This window comes from Struthio camelus, chromosome 26 (assembly GCF_040807025.1).
Source record: "Struthio camelus isolate bStrCam1 chromosome 26, bStrCam1.hap1, whole genome shotgun sequence".
Classification (NCBI taxonomy): domain Eukaryota; kingdom Metazoa; phylum Chordata; class Aves; order Struthioniformes; family Struthionidae; genus Struthio; species Struthio camelus.
In genome coordinates, this window is record NC_090967.1 from 242,664 (window position 1) to 258,237 (window position 15,574).

General features: G+C 63.1%; 3 protein-coding genes across 5 annotated transcripts; all 3 read right to left on the minus strand.

Moving 5' to 3' along the window:
• Nucleotides 1-354: 354 nt before the first annotated feature.
• On the minus strand, nucleotides 355-2,070 carry SMIM24 (small integral membrane protein 24). Its single transcript, XM_068919649.1, has 4 exons — nucleotides 1,857-2,070; nucleotides 1,340-1,457; nucleotides 1,143-1,181; nucleotides 355-907 (listed from the first exon to the last, which is right to left on the minus strand). The coding sequence occupies exons 1-4, from the start codon at nucleotides 1,933-1,935 to the stop codon at nucleotides 832-834; spliced, it is 312 nt and encodes a 103-aa protein (XP_068775750.1). The 5' UTR covers nucleotides 1,936-2,070; the 3' UTR covers nucleotides 355-831.
• A 2,685-nt stretch (nucleotides 2,071-4,755) lies between these two features.
• On the minus strand, nucleotides 4,756-6,297 carry SMIM44 (small integral membrane protein 44). The gene is made up of 2 exons (XM_068919764.1): nucleotides 5,820-6,297; nucleotides 4,756-5,385 (listed from the first exon to the last, which is right to left on the minus strand). The coding sequence occupies exons 1-2, from the start codon at nucleotides 6,076-6,078 to the stop codon at nucleotides 5,162-5,164; spliced, it is 483 nt and encodes a 160-aa protein (XP_068775865.1). The 5' UTR covers nucleotides 6,079-6,297; the 3' UTR covers nucleotides 4,756-5,161.
• A 2,216-nt stretch (nucleotides 6,298-8,513) lies between these two features.
• Nucleotides 8,514-14,262, minus strand: DOHH (deoxyhypusine hydroxylase). 3 transcript variants are annotated; one of them, XM_068919763.1, is made up of 7 exons: nucleotides 14,006-14,262; nucleotides 13,036-13,095; nucleotides 11,854-12,223; nucleotides 11,241-11,317; nucleotides 10,649-10,886; nucleotides 9,346-9,689; nucleotides 8,514-8,699 (listed from the first exon to the last, which is right to left on the minus strand). In XM_068919763.1, exons 3-6 carry the CDS (start codon nucleotides 12,125-12,127, stop codon nucleotides 9,373-9,375), a joined length of 906 nt encoding a protein of 301 aa, XP_068775864.1. In that variant the 5' UTR covers nucleotides 12,128-12,223; nucleotides 13,036-13,095; nucleotides 14,006-14,262; the 3' UTR covers nucleotides 8,514-8,699; nucleotides 9,346-9,372. The 3 variants fall into 3 exon arrangements, with proteins under 3 accessions (XP_068775864.1, XP_068775862.1, XP_068775861.1); XM_068919761.1 differs by lacking the exon at nucleotides 14,006-14,262 and having other exon boundaries at nucleotides 13,036-13,112; XM_068919760.1 differs by lacking the exon at nucleotides 14,006-14,262 and having other exon boundaries at nucleotides 8,514-9,689; nucleotides 13,036-13,112.
• Between the last annotated feature and the right edge of the window lie 1,312 nt (nucleotides 14,263-15,574).

The following is a 15,574-nucleotide window of genomic DNA, read 5'->3' on the forward strand; positions in this document are numbered from 1 at the left end:
CCCCACATCCCCCCAAGCTGCCCCACACTGTCCCACAACATCCCACGCCGCCCCCACACCGCCCCACGCCGCCTCACGCCATCCCACACTGTCCCACACTATCCCACACCATCCCACACCGTCCCACACCATCCCACGTCGCCCCACATCGTCCCACGCTGCCCCACGCCATCCCACACTGCCCCACACTGCCCCATGCCGCCCCCACACCGTCCCACGCTGCCCCACACTGTCCCACACCGTCCCACACCGTCCCACCCCACCCCCCACACCCCACACGCCCCCCACGGGGCCCGGCGCGGGGGAGTCCCGAGGCGGAGGCGCCGGCCGCCCACGGGCTCAGGCCGGCCGGGCACCCGGCGTCGCGGTCCAGACACGTCACCCTGGGCAGATGGCAACCTTTACTGGGGACCGCTGCGTGGGGAGCACCCACCGCCCGCAGGCAGCCCAGCCCCGGTCGTGGCCCCGGCGGGTCCCGGCTGGGCGCCCACGCCAGCCCTCGGCCAGGCCCGGAGCCCCGTGGGGTGCCCCTGCCCCGGGCCCCAGCGCCCGGGGTGGCCCTTAGCGGGGGACGGGGACCTTGGCCCTCCCCGCTCCATTCCAGTGGGCACCGTAATCCGCCCCGGGTCTTGGCGGCAGCCGCAGGGACCGCCGCTGGCACGCTGCACCCGCGGCCCGCAGCAGCAAAACCCGGCCTGGATCCGCCCTGGCGGGCTGGGGCGAGGGCGAGCCCGGAGCAGCGGGCGGCACCGGGCAGGCGCAGCGCGCAGCGGGCGGCGGCTGCCGCGGACCCCGGGGACCCCCGCGCCGGGCAGGGCGCCGGGCAGGGCCTCACAGCGACGTGGCTTTGTTCTTCTCATCCTCCGCCTGCCTCACCGCGGCGTTTTCGTAGGTGGCCGCCTCAAACCTGCCGGAGACGGACGGAGTCACTGGCAGGGCAGCGACCCCCGGGCGCCCCCAGCGGCTCTGCCGGGCCCCGTCCCCGCGTGGCCGTGGGCGCCCGGGGCAAACACGCGGCCCCGCGTCCGGCCGTGCTGGGCCCCGCGTCCTGCCCGGGGACGATGGGGCAGGAGGCGCAGAGCGGGGCCGGGGGGATGCGTTGGCCGGAGGGCGCGGCGTCCCCACAGCCCGGGACACGGTACCTGCGAATTGCCTCGATTTCTCGGGACTCGTCACTCTTCCTGCAAGGAGAGAAGGGGGGGTGAGCGGTGCTTGGGGACAGCCCTGTCCCCTCCCCGCGCCCCCCCCCCCCCGCTGCCACGCGCCCCCGAAACGGCCCAGCACCGGCTGCCGAGGCCGGGGCGGGATGCGGGCGAGGGCCACCCCGCGCACAACCCACCTGCGTGTCCTGATCCGCCAGAGCCGGTGGGCAAGCAGGAGCACGAAGACGACGAAGAGGAAGATGACGACGGCTGTGAGGCCGATGAGCCAGGGCTGCCACTCCTTGGAGCTGGTGGCTGCAAGGCAGGGGGACGGGGATGGGTTCGGGGTCCCATCCTGCAGGGGACGGGACCCCTCCAACCTGGGGACACGGGGTCCAGGACGTTAGGGACACTGGGGGACATTGGCAGCCACCCACTGGGGGGGGGGGTCTGGCATGCTGTGGGGCATCGGGTTCTCCCAAATCTTGCTGATCTGAGCCCAAAATGGTTGCTCCAGCGCTGCCCCTGGGCATCGCCTGGTGACGCGCACCTGCCGGCAGGGAGGGTGCCCCCCAGCCCAGCCTGTTGGTCAGGCACTGGGACAGGTGGGTCCTACCGGGGGCGTCCTGGCTGCTGTGCCCGCTGCGAGGGCTGCGCCACCCCTCTCAGAGCACCCTGGGGCACAGGTGCACAGGGGCGTCCCAGGGCACCTACCTTCTTGTCCCTGCACGGTGGCAGCGAGGATGAGCAGGAGCAGGAGCGAGCAGGGCAGTGGGGCCGCCAGCTTCAGCATTTTCGGGCTGTGCGAGGCGAGGGCAGGCAGACGGACAGACGGACCGGGCACGGCTGGACCCTGGACCCCGAAGTGGGCTTGTCTCCGACGCTGCTGCGAGTCCCAGCGCCTGCTCTGCGTCGCAGGGCCAACGGGCGCTTTTATTGGGCTCAAGAGGGCAAGTGCCACCAACTGCCATGGCAACGGGGTTTCTTTAACTCGTGGGAGGTGGCATCTCACCCCTGCTGGGCTCCACCACCAGCACCCTTGGGACACCCTTGGGGCACCCTGCTGGGGACCATGGGGCATGGCAGGGAGCCCCAGGCTGGGGTGGGTCCTCTGGGGCAAGCCCCAGGCACCCAGCACCTGCCCCCCGGGCACCTGCCCCAATGTGCTGACGAGGTGCAGGGTCCTGACTGCAGTGGGGAGGGGAAGCACTGGAATAGAGAGGCTTGAAAGGATGGGAGAGACTTGGTGTACTGGGAGAAGAGGATGGATGGTGGTCATGTGTCCACCCCAGGCAGCGGAACATGGCCACCAGGAGATGCCCACATGCCAGCTCACAGTGCTGCTTGGGAGCAGCCTGGTTTGGGGTCAGAGTATAAAGATTTGGGGCTTCTCTTTCTTTCTCCTTTAGAAACACAGCTTTTTGTCCTAAAGCCCAGGAGGGCAGGATTTGCTCCTGGGGGGCTCAGGTCTCTTCTGGGGCTCAGCGTCAGCTTGCAGGCACTCAGCCCTGGTATTGGGGAAGCTCTTGGCCCATGGGGCCTGCCACCATCTCTAGTGGGCGATAGGTGGGTGGACAGGTGGATGGACAGATGGACAAATAGATGGATGGATGGATGATGGCCAAATGGGTGGGTAGACAGACGGACGAATGGATGGGTGGGTGGATGGATGGGTGGGTGGGTGGCTGGGTAGATGGATGGATGGACAGATGGATAGGTAGATTGGATGGGTGGACAGATGGATGGGCAGATGGATGGATGGATGAGGGGGGATGGAGGGATGGATAGATGTATGGACAGATGGGTAGACAGGTGAACAGATGGATAGAGGGATGGACAGATAGATGAGGGAATCTCCATCCTGCCTGGTGCCCCTGTCCTATTCCCTCCCCTCTGCCCCATGTTGGCATGGGACCTGGTAGAGCAATGGGGCTCCAGCAGGTCCGAGGCAGTATCCCGTCCTCACGGACACGGCCCCTGCCCTACCAGGCCCTGGGGAAGGGGCACCATGCTGGGACAGGGGCCATTCCCAGGGTGGGCAATGCTGGGGCACCCACTGCTGCCCCCCCCCCCACCAACGCCAGCTGCCGGGGGCAGGTGGACAGTGGGGCTGAGGTGGGGCGGGGCACCCTGGAGCCATGGGCACCCACGGCTGCCCCACTGGGGCAAACGAGGGGTTGCCCAGTTTGAACCCCAGTGCCAGCGGGAGCCCCCTGCCAGAGCTCACCCAGTGGATGCCTCTGCCCATCACATGCCCAGGGAGTGGCAGGCACCCATAAAGAGCTAAATATTAATAATGTTATCGCAAGACCTTGGCAGAGCGACTGGGGTGGCAAGCAGCTCCGCTCTGCCAGACAGGGACAGCCGCTGCTGCTGGGGCTGTGTCCCCTGCGCTCACCGCAGCCTCTACGGGGCGCAGGGGGAAACTGAGGCACCATGTGGCATGGAGCTGCCTGGCCTGGCAGGGGGGAAGCCAGTGCTGCAGCACTGCCAGGGCCTCAGGAGCCCCAAGGCTGGAGTCTGGACTTGGGCAGGGCTGCTGTGCCCGCAGCGATGGGGCCCACAGAGGGGAGCCCGGGGTCCCCACCGGAGCCCCTGCCCTGGTTTAAGGCAGATGAGAGAGGTCCATATGAAGCAGCCCCAAACATGGTTGCCCCCCCCCCCGACCCCAGCCCTAAAGGGGTTTGTGGCAGCTTTGCCCCCCCTCCCCCCCCCAGCTGGCTTTGGGAGCATCCATGGGTGCGACTGAGCTCTGCCCTATCTGCAGGGGGCACAGCTCAGCAGTGTCCAGGGCATGGATCAGGCACGGTGCAGCAGCAGCCAGGGCCAGCGCTGACACAGAGAGAGAGCACGCATATGTGTGTGTGCATTTGTTTGTGTGCCTGCCTGCTGGTGTGTATCTGTACATCTCGCTGTGTCGATGTGTGTCTGTACACGTGTGCGTCTGTGTTGGTGTGCACACACATCTGCACATGCGTGCGTGCATCTGTGCTTGTATCTGTGCGGGTGACAGTGCCCAACTGCATGTCCCTGTGTGTCGCTGCATGTGGCTATGCAAGTCTGTGTTCACGTGTGCATCTGTGTTTCCATGCATTTCCATGTGCATGCCTGTGTCTACACACGCATGTGGGCATGCATGTTTAGTGTGTATGCTTGTGTGTTTCCATGCATGCCTGTGTATATGTCCCTTCCATGTGTGTTAATACACATAAGCAACCGGTCATACGTGCGCATGTTCACGTGTGTCGCTGTGCTCGTGCGCATGCCCATTAGTCTGTACCTGAGCCCTTGCGCCTTGTGCCTCTGCAGGTGGTTGCGTGTGCATGCCTGTGTCTGCCCGTGCTGCTGCACAGCCATGCACGCCTGCCCACTTGCGTGTGACAGGACACTAGACCTCTCCAGCGATGCTGGTGCCCATTGAGCCACGGCACATCCAGGGACCGCATCCTGCAGGGAGCAGGGGCTCCGCAGGCCTGAGCAAACCCCACAGCTGGCCCGGCTCTGTGCTGCGAGTGTGGCTTTCCCTGGCACAGGCTGAGAGGTGGCACGGTCCCAACCACCACCACGTGCACGCACTTGTCACATAGGGGACAACAACCTGGGCTCAGCTGGACTGCTTTATTGAGGGGGGCAGCTTGGTACAAGCCCCGAGGAAAGGGACGGGCTGTGCCAAGGACTGCACTGCCCTGGCACCGCCTGCGGGTGCACGGGGCTGCCGGTGCTGGTGCAGCCTTCCCCCGCTCTTACCCATCATGCAGGGTGAGCAGGCGGGCAGTTTCCCATGCTCGGGCCGGGGTGCAGCAGCAGGGTGAGTGGACAGGCGCGTGGACACCGGGTGCTGCATCACGTGAGTCTGATGGCTCCCAGGTCCCAAACTGCCGGCTGGACGCGGGACACCGGGGGCGCGTGTCCCTGAGCCGGGCCCCGCTCTGACTGCCAGACACCGCTGCCAGCACAGACTCGCAGCAAGCGGCCTCGGGTTTCTGCAGGTCCCAGCGGTCATGGGGCGTCCCCGAGCCCTAGAAGAGCCTCTTCTTGCGGGAGTCCGCAAAGGAGATAGAGTTACGCGGCGTGGCCGAGGGCAGCACCGGGGGCATTTCCATGCCTGGCAGGGCTCCAGTGCCTTCGCCCCCCTGCTCCTCCACTGCCACGGCCCCGTCCTCCTCCGGCCACTCTACATCCAGGACGTTCCCTTCAGCCATCACTGCCTTCTCCTCCTCCGGCTTGGGTCCAAAAGCCCAGTCTGCAAGAGCAGAGACGGAGCCATAAGCCGGCTGGGCACTGGGATTTCCTGCCCAAATGCCCCGGCCACCGGGCTGCCTCTATGGCAAGGAGCCCCCTTCCTGCAAGCTGCCAGCTCCCCCACGCTGGCACCAGGGCAGCAAGTGCCCAGGGGCTGAGACTGCCTGGGAAACAACCACCCACAACCCAACCATGCAGAAACAGATCTTTTCTGCAATAATTCTGATGGAAAAATCACCTACAAGCTATGCTCTACCTCCCCGTCCTGCTTGCCTGTCTCCATCGCCTCACAGCATGTCTGGGACAGGCCGTGAAAGGCTCCATGTTTGGGGAAACCCCACCACCACCACCACTACTCAGTCCCATAAGGAGCCAGAAAGCTCCACCCTGCTCCGGCCCCACATCCTAGGAAGTCCCGGCCCTCCGTGCACTCACCAGCGAAGTCGTGCACCAGATCCTTGATGAGGTGCCCCACGATGGCATATGCCACCACCAGCACAAGGACAGCCGCCATCACCAGGTAGAGGACATAGCGGGGCAGCCGGATGCTGTCCAGGGCTGGGGGCTTGTAGTCGACGTACAGCACCCCGTCCTCTTCAGGGGGGGACTGCAGTAGGTGCCGTGGCCCCAGGGCTCCCTCCATACCAGGGAGCAGGGTCCCATTGCCCGCCACGGTGCCCCCTGCAAGGGCCATTGCCAGCTGCCCCCACACCCCAGCCCAGAGCCACCGATGCCTCCGCCGTGCCGGGGGTCACAGGGAAGAAGTGGCATTGGGGTCCCAGGGGTTCCTCTGTGCCCGCAGGAAGAGAGCCGCTGCCTCACACTACCAGCACGGCCGGCCAGGTCGCCATGCCCGATGGCAGGGTGACTCCCTGCTCCGTGCGATGGGGAGCCGCTCGCCGGCCTCCCTCCACTGCAAAAGGACAGAGCAGCCGAAGGAAAGAGCTTAGCGCCTGTTAATCCGGGCACAGCCCAGGCAGGCTCAGCCTGGGGGGTGGTGAGCGCTCGCTTGGGGGATGGCTTGGGGCCCCTAAAATCCACCCCGGGGCAGTGCTGCAGGCATCTCTGTCCCCCTCCAAGCCGGGAAATAGCAGTGGCCAGAGGGCCCCCAAGGGCAGGGACGGGGAGGGATGCCTGGAGCCCTGCTGAAGGTGGCGCACAGGCATGCTCCCCCCAAGCCTAGCTAAATCCTTCACCAGTTCCTGAATCCCCAGAGCAGATGGTGTGAAATCCAGGCAGTGACACCCTGCCATCCACTCTGAAGGACACCAATCGCCCTCTGATCTGGGGCCGGGGATCCCACAGGTCAAAGGGACGGGCGCTGTGGTCCTGGGATAGGGTGCTTCTTGCAGAGCCCACTGTATTGCATGGGCTTCAGACAGAGCAAAGCAACCCAGCTGCAACCCGCAGCAAGGGGCTGGGCATCTTCCCAGAGTTATTTTCACCTGCTGGGTGCAGCATCTCTGCGCCTAGCATTCTCCCCATACCATGAGGATCCAAGGGATGCAGAGGCCAGACACCACCCAAACATGATACCCTCAGCACTGGGGCTTGATGTTCAAGTGGCTGCAGGGCTCAGGGCTGGGCATGGATCAGCCTCCAACCCCCAGGGCCTGCCTTGATGCCCACCATCTCCAGGCTTGGGGCTCCAGGCTGACTCAGTCCTATTCCCTCCTCCTCCACTAGCTGCCCAAATGACCTTGTGAAAAAAAAAAAATCCCTTCCCAGGGTGGGTTTGCCAGGGAGGGATTAAGGTGTTGGTGTAGAGCTACTGGGTATGGTGCCAAGGCAGGGCTCGGTGCCTGGGCCCTCCTACACCGCAGGCCAGGGCCAGGCCCTAGCACACATGCCGGCTCTGCTGCGCCCAGGCCTCCCCCAGCCAGATCGTGGCCGCAAAAATGCCAGTTTCATTCCAGTGCGGACTTAAAAGGAGTTTGAAGGACTGGAGGGTTTCTGCAGTTGGGGGGAAGCAGAGGCGAACCTCACAGCAGAGAGATCTGGGAACACTCTGCTTGGTCTGAATGAATCTCAGACGGAAATGCAGGCATGTGGAAGTGCTGGAGAACAGGAGAGAGCAAGGGTTAGAGCAGCCTGCTGTGATAACTAGGGACAAACAAGCTGGTAAACACCGACAAACTCATTCACAGCACGCCCGAAGGCCCATGCTCTGATAAGGCCCCAGCACAGACCCAGCAGCAGCCTTTCACCGATAACATGGCAACAGGGAAATGGCACCTCCCATGGCCCTGCTGCATCCCCATGGCCCATGGGAGGAGAGAGACAGGCACAGAGACAGCCAAAACCAAGGAGATGCCAGCAGGGTTGCTGCCTATCATCCACGAGCTACAGAGGATGAAGGAAGCAAGATAATAAGCCTCCTAATAGCTGCAAGCTCCTAAAGGGTGTGAAAGCATTAGTTCATTGCCAGAAGCCCAGAGGAACCAAGGACGGACAGCTGGTGGCCCTTCTCCTTCATGTCACACACAAGCAACCCTGGCCACAGCACTCAGGCACGTGTCTGGGTTCTTGAAGGGAGGAATAGGTGACTAAAACCATTGCGTCTCCAGTAAAACTCCCTTCCATAGGGTCCTGCACTAGGCCAGAGTGGGACCTGGGCTGGGGCTCTCCCCTTCATCCAGGCGCCAGAGCTCTGGGGACACTGCAGCAGCTTTAAGGACTAAGAAGATTGAGCCTGTGAGAGAGTGACTCATAAAGTGACTTCGGCCAAGGGAAAAGCACCTGTAAGCAAGAAGCAGGCAGCTGCTCCCTGCTTGGCTCAGCCACTCCCCCAGGAGCACGCAGCACCGGGGCATGGGCAGCAAGCCCCAGCAGGATCAGCTGCAGGTGCCCCCTGTGGGCGCTGCCTGTGTGGCTCTCCCTGCTGGGCAGTGCTGTTGGGGACTCCCAGGGCATTGAGCCACGAGCCATCCCTTGGGCAATGTCTGCCCCGTGGGCTGGCTGGGGCCAGGCGTTGTGGGGAGAGCGTTTCTGATCCTGGGCCATCAGGGTCCCCCCTGTGCTCTTCCCCATGGCAGCAGCCCCAGGGAGTGCCAGCCTGGTCCCAACCCTGCAGTGTTGGGTACACACCCAGCCAGGCAGGGCAAAATCACAGCTCGACTCACGCAGCAGTGCACAAGGCCAGCACTTTATTTCCTCCCAGCCCCACACACGTCCACGCTGTGGCAGCCCAGGGTATTTGGGCGCTGGGTGACGGCAGGAGACATCAGCCTCAGCCCTGCCAGGTCTGGCTAAACACAGGGGAAGTCCAAGGCAGGCTCTGCCTCACCCTGTAAGCCCTAATCGCAGAGCGGTTCCCTGCAGAAAGAACAAACGTGGCCAAATCTTCCAGACTTTGCCATGAAACAATCTCCAACCCAGGGCAAAGGCTGCTGCAAGCACAGAAGCCTGCCCTGACAGGAGAGGCCAAACCCACACCAGCTCCTCCACCATCCCAGCAGCTGTGATGGCAAGGAGGGATCCGGCTCTGCACCAACACCAGGAGCAATTTCTAGACATTGCATAGCTACAACCCACGAGACTGACAGCCTGAAGCCAACCCTGGCCCCTCCAGAAAAGCTAAAGCAAAGTAAGCAGAGCCTTCTCGCACCAAGCTGCCATGGCAGGGCAGTCCCAGAGCAGCCCCAGGCCCCATACAGCTATGATAGGCTCCAACACGCAGAGAAGAGCCCACCCAGCCCCAGCCCCAAGATGAGCTGCAGGCAGGCGATGCTGATCCTGCCAGCAAAGAAGAAGGGAGGCAGGCCCAGGAAACAGCGGGCAAGTAGCAGCTCAGCCTGGATTTGGATGAAGAAACAGGCTATAATATTGCCAGAGAGCAAAAGCCGGTTCCTCCTTCATCTATGCAGAGCAGGGCACAGATCTGGCCTCGTAGGCCCTGTGTGTCGATGGAGGCGGCTACATAGGACAGGGAAAGCAGGCCCGGGTGAAGGAGGCAGCTCACCCCAGCCAGTGCTCCCTGAGCGAGGGCTCAGGCAGAGGCTTGCAGCTTGCAGAGCCCATCCGCATACTGGAACTGGGAGCCGTTCTCATACTCGTACATGTCCAACGCCACCTCGCAGCTCTCCCGCACCACCTGCTCCTCGTCATGGGCAAAGGCTCGCAGAGTCTCCAGGCAGGACGCCCGGGCAATGGAGCCCAGGGCCTCGGCACACTCGTGGCGCACCATGGGGCTCTCGGCACAGCTCCGCAGCGTGGCCGTCAGCTGTGGGACGCAGGCCTCGTGCTGCATCTGGCCCAGCACGTAGCCGATCTCGTGGCGGAAGAGGGCGCTGCCGCATTGCAGACCTGCGGGGAGGAGGCAAGAGTGAGCCGCTGCTGACCCCAAAGCATGATGGGATACCTGATGAGACCCTCCCCACCCAGGAGGGGCCACGACTGGGTCAGGGGCTTGGCTGCTCAGTGGCAAGTTGGCCTAGTGGTTAGAGTAAGTGCTCACCACACCCAACCCATCAGGGACTTGGGGAAGGGGACAAAGCACCTATGGGGAGTGCTGTCTCCCAGGGTGTCCATCCCACGTTGCTCCCACAAACCACGGCCCCAGCCAGACACCCTGACCTCACAGGGTCCAGCAGCCCTGATCATCTAGAGTGGTCGCATGCACCTGCAGCAGTGCCCCATGGCAGTGCAGGCGAGTGACGCCCCCTCGTGACTATGGCAAGGCACAGTACCATACCTGTCCGCCCAGCAGGCGCCTTCACAGCAGGGCTGCAAGCACCTTCGCTCACCCCAGGGTGTCTGTGCTGCCCATGGGCCACGTCCTACCAGATTAAGGTGCCTGGAGCAGACTGGAAGCACAGCCATAGCCTGAGCCCTCATGCACTGCAGAGAAACCCCTGCGGGATCCCTGTGGGATCGAGAAGTCATGGCACAAGCTCATGGATGGTTGCACACCTCATCTCACACCACAGACAAGCCCTTGACCTGCACTGGATGGCTGGTGAGCTTCATCCACTTCCCTAGGGCTGATGGAGGCAACAAAGGGGTTCTGGGCTGTGCTCTGCCCCTTTCCCACTCAGATGTTCACCCAAGATCTTTTAACTTCCCAAAAAAGGGCACCCTTTATGATGCTGCTCTTTTGCCATGGCAAACAGGCAGTGGAAGGACAGCTCTAGAAATAGCAACGTGAGGAACCTACCTGGAGCCGTGTGGCTCTGGCAGCCCTGGATTTGGGAAGAGCCAACCCTGGTTTGAGTTGTATAGACTTACAGCAAGGAGAGAACAGGCAGCCCCAGGCTGGCCCTTACCATCAGCCAGTGCCAGCACTGCCTCCTGGCCCCCCAGGTTTCGCAGGGCAAACATGGCCCTGTAGCGGTCGAACAGAGTGCGCGACTCGTCCAGGAGGGTTTCGCGGAGTTCCACAATGTCCGTCTCCTCAGCAGGGGGGGCGGGATCCACCGACAGGTAGGGGCTGACGCCTGGCTTCTCCTTGTTCTCCTGAAGCCACTCCAGCCTCTTCACAGCCAGTTGACACGTCTCTGCCACCTGCAGGGACAGAGACATGACCCTGGCTGCAAGACAGACCATGAAGTGCTCCCGGCACGTGCCCAGGGCTTCCCTACTACAGCCAGGCTGTGCAGATCAGACATCCTGCCAAGCACTCAGCTTCACCTCTTTGTCATGTGGCTCTGACAGCAACCACGTGCTGCTGATCCAGGATGCTCCCAACTGAAGGACATGATGCTGGCTGCTGGCACACAGCAAGACGCAGCTCATGATGCTACTCAGGACCGACTTCTCCCAGTATAGTCAAGTTCCTTGGCCAAAGGCCACCCAGGAGGGACCTATCTCAACACCAGCATGTTACCCCATGGGAAACAAGCCCCCAGAGAGCCTCACCTCAACCACAGGATCTTCCGAATAGTGTTTCAGGATATCCAGCACATCAGGATTCCCAATAGCACCCAAGGCTTCACCTTAAGGAAGGACATGTCAGCACATTACTAAGATATCTAAGGAAGTGAGGTGCCCCTCCTCACTTACAGGCACTGGGTGAAGAGGACCCTACTGCATCCTCTGGTTGGGCCTCACCCTGCTCTGAAGTAGTGACATGGACAGATCTTAAATGGCACAGCCATGCAAATAAGCATGGTAGGAGGCACCTTGGCCAGCAGCAGGGGGAAGGCTTGGTCAATCGGTCTGGCTAGAGGATGGGAGGAGGTAGGTATGCACTTTAGGGTTTTCCAAGCCATGATGCTGAAAAGGAAACAAACTGTATTTCAACAGAGGCTCCATGGTACCTCCCAGCTCCCTCTCGGGTCCAGCTCAGTGATGGGGAATATCCCAGCAGAGATGGCCAGCATGTAGCCAAGGCAGGCTGGATCGGGCCGCACAGAGCCATCACAAGCTGCTCAATACTTGAGGAAGCACCCACAGCTCCACTCACAGGCTGGGTCCCTTCCCTGCACCCACAGGGGCAGCCTGAAAGTATGCGAACCCTGAGCCATCATACCTGCCTCATGCCTGACCATGGGCTCCTGGTGGGTGTCCTGCAGCACTTGGACCAGCACAGGGATGGCCGCTTCATCCTGCATCTGCCCCAGGCAGTACGCCAGCTCATGCTTCAGCAGGGCAGAGCTGTCTCCAAAGGCTCGGCTGATCCAGTCCACAGCCACGCGGCCACCCAGGTTGCGCAGCGTGAAGAGCGCCCGGAAGCGCGCTGGCAGGGGCTGCGCTGCATCCACCAGTGTCTGGCCAATAGCCTCCAGCTCTTTCTCTGTCACCATGATCCTGGCAGCAGCAGGGAGCAGCAAGGTTGCATGAAGTCCTCCGGCAGGACTCTCTTCCAGTAGGACTCTCCTCCAGTCACACTCTGCGGCCAGCTGTGCAAAGGGAAGAGGGTCAGAAGTGCCCACAGAGGGACCAGGGCACAGCCAGGGATGGTCTCCAGGCATGGAGGCATCTCCAGCGCCCAGCAGGGTCCCCCACCTTGGGGTGGGGGACAAGAGAAGAGGTCCGGTTCGACCCCAGCCCTGCTGAGCCTCATGCTTGCAGCAGCTCCCCGGGCCCCTCGCCGGTGGAGCCACCAGACTGGGGCCAAGCGGGGTGTCCGTGGGGAGAGGCCGAACCCCAGCCCGGTGCAGGTCAGCTGGACAGAACCGCACCTCCGGCACCGGACAGGATCGGATCCCGCGGGAAGGGACTGAGTAGAGCCATGCTGGATTCAACCACGCCCGAGGGACAGGACGGGACGGGATGGGACCGGGACAAGACCGAACCAGGCCCAGCTCAACCGGGTCCCAGGAGCAAACCACCTCCCCGTGCCGGGACGCGCTGAACCGAACCCGACCCCTTCCAGCCGGACCCCCCGGCCGGGCCGGGCCGGGCCGGGCCGGGCCGGGCCGGGCCAGAGCGGACCGAGCAACATGGCCGGGGCTGGGAGGGGACGGTCCGGACACGGGCGAAGCCGGGAAGCTCGGAGACGGGGCGGCGAGCGGACCGAACCGGATCCCTTGAGAGGGGCTAGGGCCGGACACCACCAGGGCTGGGCCGGACCCCTGAGGCGGGACAGCATGGGGACGGAAACGGGCCGGGCCGGGCCGGGCCGAACAGGACCAGAGCGGACCCCGGAGGCGGGACCGGGACCGGGACCGGGACCGGGACCGGACCGGGACCCAGCTCCCCCCGCACTCACCGCGCGCCGCCATCGCAGCCGCTCCCACGTGACCACGCCGGCCGGCTCGTACCATCGCAGCTTCCGGAGGGGGGGGGCCGAGGTCACCCTGAGCCCACGTGGGCGGCCGCATCCGCCTCCCCCCGCCGAGTGGGAGCGGCCCGGGGCGGGCGGCCCCCCCGCGTTGCAGCAGAGGCGCGGTGGGTGGCGCATGCGCAGTGGTGGCGGGGCGCAGGCCTAGAGGCCTGGGGCGGCGCTGGGGAGGGGGCGAGGGCGCAGGGCCCGGGTGGGGGCTGCGTCTTTCTGGAGTGCCCCATCGCCCCTTAAGGCTACCTCGTCATCCCCTCAAGGTTGCCCCTTTGCCCTCCTAGGCCGCGCCATTGCCCCCCCAGACTACTCTGTCACACCTTGAGCTGCCCCATCATCCCCCCCAGGTTGTCCCTTTTCCCAATAGGCTGCCTCATCACCCCCAGGGCTGCCTCATCACCCCCCAGGCTGCCCCATCACCCCCCAGGCTGCCCCATCGCCCCCCCAGGCTGCCTCATCACCCCCCAGGGCTGCCTCATCGCCCCCCCAGGCTGCCCCATCACCCCCCAGGCTGCCCCATCACCCCCCCAGGCTGCACCATCGCCCCCCCCAGGCTGCCCCATCACCCCCCAGGGCTGCCCCATCACCCCCCAGGCTGCCCCATCACCCCCCTAGGCTGCCCCATCGCCCCCCCCAGGCTGCCCCATCACCCCCCAGGGCTGCCCCATCACCCCCCAGGCTGCCCCATCACCCCCCAGGGCTGCCCCATCGCCCCCCCCAGGCTGCCCCATCACCCCCCAGGCTGCCCCATCACCCCCCCAGGCTGCCCCATCACCCCCCCCAGGCTGCCCCATCGCCCCCCCCAGGCTGCCCCATCACCCCCCAAGGCTGTCCCATCGCCCTCCAGGGCTGCTCCAGCAGCTCTAAGGCAGCCCCATCACCCCAAGCACAGAAGCAGAAATACCTCTTCTTCTGGTTGGTGCTCCAAGCTCAAACACAGGTATTTTTGTTTTCTGTATGATTTTTTGACTCCGTGGCACTTGGGAAAAGCCTGGCAACTCCCAACAGTAGAAGTACCATGTGGCTGCCTTTACTGTTTCATTTCCAGCACCCTGTGCGCTACCTGCCTCCAAGACACAGCCCAGGGTACAGCATCCCTTGTGGCATCCCAGCTAGTGTGGAAACCACCACTGTAACCCCAGCGCTGCTGCTGCTGTGCGCAAACACTCCTATCAAAGCAGGAGCTCAGCACAAAGGGCACACGTAGGTACTTACCGATCCGGCCACAGCAACACAGGCCATCATCCGCCACTAATGTCAGCTGAACATGTTCCAGGTTGCTCCTTCCCACCCACTCCGCTCTCGGTGATCCTGATTTTCCATTGCTGTCTCCTTCACTTTGTGATTTATATCAGTGTGCAACAGGAATGAAGCTAGGGGTGTTGTGGTCCTCATGCTCAGCCTTTCTTCCCTGCTCTGGGCCAGGAAAGGAAGCTGGGAGCTTCAGGAAGGCAAACCCAGTGAGCCCTGCTGGGGTTTGTGCTGAGCTGCGAAATGCCTTTTGGGCAACAAAAGGCAGGACTCCCCCCTTTGCAACGCTGGGACAAAGCCAGATGATGGCTAACTCACTGTAGCATGCAGGGGTCTGTGTCCTTTCAAACTGCAGCTCTTGGAGTGAAGAAAAATCATGGCTGATCCTAGAAGCACATAAAAAACCCCAACAACCAGTTTTCTTGCCCAAAGATAAGGCTAAGGGGGTGCATTTGGGCTGAAACGGGCTGCACGGAGTTCCCAAGTCGCCCTTTGCCATGGACCCCAGTGTAGCACCTTTCCTATGCCCCCAGCTTGCTGGCATCACCAGATCTTCCTGACTATGCAGACTTTTTTGATACAAAACAGAGGGAATCACTAGATTTCCATGATAAACAGGCCATCAAATGCCAGCACAGTTGTGGGAGAGGGCAGGCTGCAAACAGCCCCCATCCAGGTCTGGCTGTACCTGCTGCAGCTGAGCAGCCCATGCTGCTGCTCTGACGCCTTTTGCCAGGAGGCTGAAGATTTAGGGTTCAAGCCAACATGGTTTGTTCTGGCTGAGGTGAGATGGGGAGGTGGCTACCAACCTCCAGCCAGCGGCCAGCACTGCCAGCAGTCCGGGGCATCACCATCTGTGCTCCTGTGGGCTCTACCACACACCTCAAACTGGGGCACCCCATGTTGTTATACTCCCAGCTATGCACCGAGCCCCTCAGGCACAGGATACTGTCTCGGTAGGACAGGTGGCAGTGAGACGTGTCTGTGCCGTTCCCCCGCCTACTGCCTTCAAATAAAGTGCTGATGAAGGTGCCTCTGTGCTCTGCCCTGGCACGGCCGAGGCGGTGCGCCATGGGGCTCTTGCCTCTGGCGGGAGGACAGCAGAGGAGTAAACCACAGCAGCTTGATTTCTCAGACGATATCAAGCAGAGCTGTGCGTTTCTAATCATGCTGGTGCTGTGGGCTGCAGCCAGGCTGGGATCTGGCCGGCGGTGCGTGTGCG

Bases quoted from the DNA above. Each gene is read 5' to 3' on its own strand.
- SMIM24 (XM_068919649.1), bottom strand. From the start codon at position 1,935: ATGCTGAAGCTGGCGGCCCCACTGCCCTGCTCGCTCCTGCTCCTGCTC. The intron at 1,458-1,856 runs GTAGGTGCCCTG...CCTGCCTTGCAG, and splicing joins CACCGTGCAGGGACAAGAAG to CCACCAGCTCCAAGGAGTGG. The intron at 908-1,142 runs GTACCGTGTCCC...CGTCTCCGGCAG, and splicing joins GAAATCGAGGCAATTCGCAG to GTTTGAGGCGGCCACCTACG.
- SMIM44 (XM_068919764.1), bottom strand. From the start codon at position 6,078: ATGGCCCTTGCAGGGGGCACCGTGGCGGGCAATGGGACCCTGCTCCCT. The intron at 5,386-5,819 runs GTGAGTGCACGG...CTGCTCTTGCAG, and splicing joins TCTGGTGCACGACTTCGCTG to ACTGGGCTTTTGGACCCAAG.
- DOHH (XM_068919763.1), bottom strand. From the start codon at position 12,127: ATGGTGACAGAGAAAGAGCTGGAGGCTATTGGCCAGACACTGGTGGAT. The intron at 10,887-11,240 runs GTGAGGCTCTCT...CTGTCCCTGCAG, and splicing joins CGGAAGATCCTGTGGTTGAG to GTGGCAGAGACGTGTCAACT. The intron at 9,690-10,648 runs GTAAGGGCCAGC...TCCTCCCCGCAG, and splicing joins AGTGCTGGCACTGGCTGATG to GTCTGCAATGCGGCAGCGCC.